The sequence below is a fragment of the Anneissia japonica genome, unplaced genomic scaffold, assembly GCF_011630105.1.
Source record: "Anneissia japonica isolate Jap-2015-1 unplaced genomic scaffold, ASM1163010v1 scaffold42103_len6649_cov156, whole genome shotgun sequence".
Classification (NCBI taxonomy): domain Eukaryota; kingdom Metazoa; phylum Echinodermata; class Crinoidea; order Comatulida; family Comatulidae; genus Anneissia; species Anneissia japonica.
This window is the reverse complement of record NW_022733943.1, coordinates 3,242-6,649: the sequence shown is the minus strand read 5'-3', so window position 1 is coordinate 6,649 and position 3,408 is coordinate 3,242. Positions and strand designations below refer to the sequence as shown.

The following is a 3,408-nucleotide window of genomic DNA, read 5'->3' as shown; positions in this document are numbered from 1 at the left end:
CTGCTGTATGCCCATATATAGTCATGATGTGCCTATATATGGTCATGATGTGATGTCATCATGACATAAAATACTGCTGTATGCCCATATATAGTCATGATGTGCCTATATATGGTCATGATGTGATGTCATCATGACCATAAAATACTGTTGTATGCCCATATATAGTCATGATGTGCCTATATATGGTCATGATGTGATGTCATCATGACCATAAAATACTGCTGTATGCCCATATATAGTCATGATGTGCCTATATATGGACATGATGTGATGTCATCATGACCATATGTAAAATTTAATAGTCTGGACAGGGCTTTACACGTGCATGCTCTCAATAATGTTTGACTTGCCCTATCAAAATCCTTGAAGTATTGAAACATCATCAGTCGTCTTCGTTTAACGTCTTCTCCCAGTGTCTTGAGTACCTCCTGTACGCGTGCTTCTTCTTTCTCCGTCAGTGGGTTCAATGAACGAGAGAGAGCACCCTGTGGAGGTCGCACCACTTCAAATTCTGGTTTCTTCTCAAGATGGGGTTCGTTAAATGCTTTAATTATAACAGATAGGATTAGTTAATGTTAATTATCTTTATAGATAATGTTGAAATACATATGGTAATATCATAATTTGTTATTATACCATACACAAATTAGCATAGTAAAACTATTTAAAAACGTAAGTAGAAAAAATGCAGTACTTCTTTTATTGATAAATATCCTCACCATTTTCCATCAAATCACAAAAGTCCTTGTAACATACTCGTCCATCCTTGGTCTTATAAATATCAACGAGGTGCTGTACTTCTCCTCTCGTAAGATATGCCTCCTTACCGATGCACAACATCAAACCGCATACAAACTGATTTTCTGTGATAACACCACTTCGCAGCTTGTCATGGTCTTTGAAGAATTCTGTGGTACGCACTCCATTCTTGTGCACAGCAACTTGGATCTTACTAAAGAGCTGTTGGGTGGTTCCACTAGGCACATTCTGTAAAATAATAATGACGATAGTGGTGGCAACAACGGTAGTGATGATGATGAGTTTAATGAGCTTTCTTAACACATCTATTGCATTGTGCTACGAATGGGATACCATGACTAGCTGACTTCAGGAATACATAATACAGTAATATAAATATGCAAGCATCATAGTTTTGGAAGATTAGTTAGTTTTCGGGAAATTTTTACTTACTTACAAGAGAGCAAGAAATTGTTCCAATTTTAGGAAGTCTTCCACAACTTAACAAGACATCTAATCATGATGTTGATATATTAATGAATAATAATAAACATTCAAATAGATTAATAGGAGAGATGTAAACACTGTTGTTATTAGGTCACGATATTTAGATTTTTAAAACAAATATAGTGTTAAAATATATTTATCAAGTGAAATAGAGAGAGCAGCTTAGCTCAGTCGGCTAATCTGGTGGTGCCACTGTGTGTGCGCTGAACCGTGGAGATCTCTAGGTCATGGTCTTTGAAGAATTCTGTGGTACGCACTCCATTCTTGTGCACAGCAACTTGGATCTTACTAAAGAGCTGTTGGGTGGTTCCACTAGGCACATTCTGTAAAATAATAATGACGATAGTGGTGGCAACAACGGTAGTGATGATGATGAGTTTAATGAGCTTTTCTTAACACATCTATTGCATTGTGCTACGAATGGGATACCATGACTAGCTGACTTCAGGAATACATAATACAGTAATATAAATATGCAAGCATCATAGTTTTGGAAGATTAGTTAGTTTTCGGGAAATTTTTACTTACTTACAAGAGAGCAAGAAATTGTTCCAATTTTAGGAATTCTTCCACAACTTAACAAGACATCTAATCATGATGTTGATATATTAATGAATAATAATAATAATAAACATTCAAATAGATTAACAGGAGAGATGTAAACACTGTTGTTATTAGGTCACGATATTTAGATTTTAAAAACAAATATAGTGTTAAAATATATTTATCAAGTGAAATAGAGAGAGCAGCTTAGCTCAGTCGGCTAATCTGGTGGTGCCACTGTGTGTGTGCTGAACCGTGGAGATCTCCAGGCCCTGGTTCAATTCCCATTGCTGCCTCTCCTTGTGTTTCAGCTAGAGGGCTGAAATACAAGTTACATAGCGCACCGTCTTTCGGATGAGACGTTTAAGCCGTTGGTCCTGTGTGCATTTATGGCCCATGTGCACGTTAAAGAACACAGTACACTCTTCGGAAAAGAGTAGCGGATTGTCTCCCGGTGTACTGTCCAATCACCACCAGAAGGACCCCACTGGAAATAAGTCTTTTTCTAGACTTTCGTGGGCTATCCTTGACGTTTACACCGAATAAATCCAATCCAATCCAAATTCAATGTGTGCAAACCTCTCTGGGAATGTTATATGAAGCTGGAGGGGGAGCAGCAAAGAGGTGGTCTTCACTCTTCTCCTGGATCTTCTCCAAGTCATGGTGCAAATTAAGGTAGTTACAAAGACTAGGTTTATCAGGGTCAAGGTATCGACGAGCCAACAATCGAAGATCATTCTCATCCAAGCCAGGGGGTCGTGGAAAGCTTCTGTAAAACTGAAAAATTAATTACATGGTATATAGAGTTAACATATAAATTATTAAGGAAAGGATCTGTTTAAATTAAGTATTATAATCAATTAAATATGCGGCCATAAAATAACAAGTGAAAATCAATAATAGACGGATGAGCAACTTACCTGACTGTCAGTCACTAGGCCTATGTTGTGCATATCAAAATCTTCAAAGCTGGTTTGAATGTTGATGCCATGGTACTTATAGTAAGGGGCCAGTTGCTGCAAGATGATGTCAGTCTTGTGTTGCGAAGCTGGACTCAGGGGACGCACCGATCGTACTGTGCCAAGGCTGTAATAAAAAATTGAAATTTCTCAAGGCAGCACTTTCAAATAATAGTTTATAAAAAACAAAGGTAGAGCACCATGATCCTTAATATTTCAGCCTTGTTAATAATGACACATGCCTCATATAATTATAGAAAGCCATTTTATGTGATTAACAGGCCATTAGGACATTACATTTGCTGTTGAAAGCATCATTTGGGATAAAAAAAAAAAAACAAAACAAAACAAAACAAAATCAAATACTATATAGAAAATGTATTTTATACTTCTAGGAGGAACACTTACTATTCGTCTGGCACAACAGTTTGATTTTTCGGATTGATATCCATGGCATTAGGGTTGAAAACTTGGTGAGAAAAAAAAGTAGATAATACTGTATACAATGGGTTCAATTGCCAAGTTAAAAGTATAATTGTACTTGTTTTCGATTTGAGAAATATATAAAGATTAAATTGTATAAATATATATATATATATATATATATATATATATATATATATATACACTTATATAATATATATATACACTTATATAA

General features: G+C 35.8%; 1 protein-coding gene across 1 annotated transcript; it reads right to left on the bottom strand.

Moving 5' to 3' along the window:
* Positions 1 to 207: 207 nt before the first annotated feature.
* LOC117116278 lies at positions 208 to 3,219 on the bottom strand. The gene is made up of 6 exons (XM_033260285.1): positions 3,159 to 3,219; positions 2,712 to 2,877; positions 2,371 to 2,568; positions 1,458 to 1,571; positions 723 to 990; positions 208 to 547 (listed from the first exon to the last, which is right to left on the bottom strand). Exons 1-6 carry the CDS (start codon positions 3,200 to 3,202, stop codon positions 243 to 245), a joined length of 1,095 nt encoding a protein of 364 aa, XP_033116176.1. The 5' UTR covers positions 3,203 to 3,219; the 3' UTR covers positions 208 to 242.
* Between the last annotated feature and the right edge of the window lie 189 nt (positions 3,220 to 3,408).

Bases quoted from the DNA above. Each gene is read 5' to 3' on its own strand.
- LOC117116278 (XM_033260285.1), bottom strand. From the start codon at position 3,202: ATGGATATCAATCCGAAAAATCAAACTGTTGTGCCAGACGAATA. The intron at 2,878-3,158 runs GTAAGTGTTCCT...TTTTTATTACAG, and splicing joins ACTGTTGTGCCAGACGAATA to CCTTGGCACAGTACGATCGG. The intron at 2,569-2,711 runs GTAAGTTGCTCA...TTAATTTTTCAG, and splicing joins GCCTAGTGACTGACAGTCAG to TTTTACAGAAGCTTTCCACG.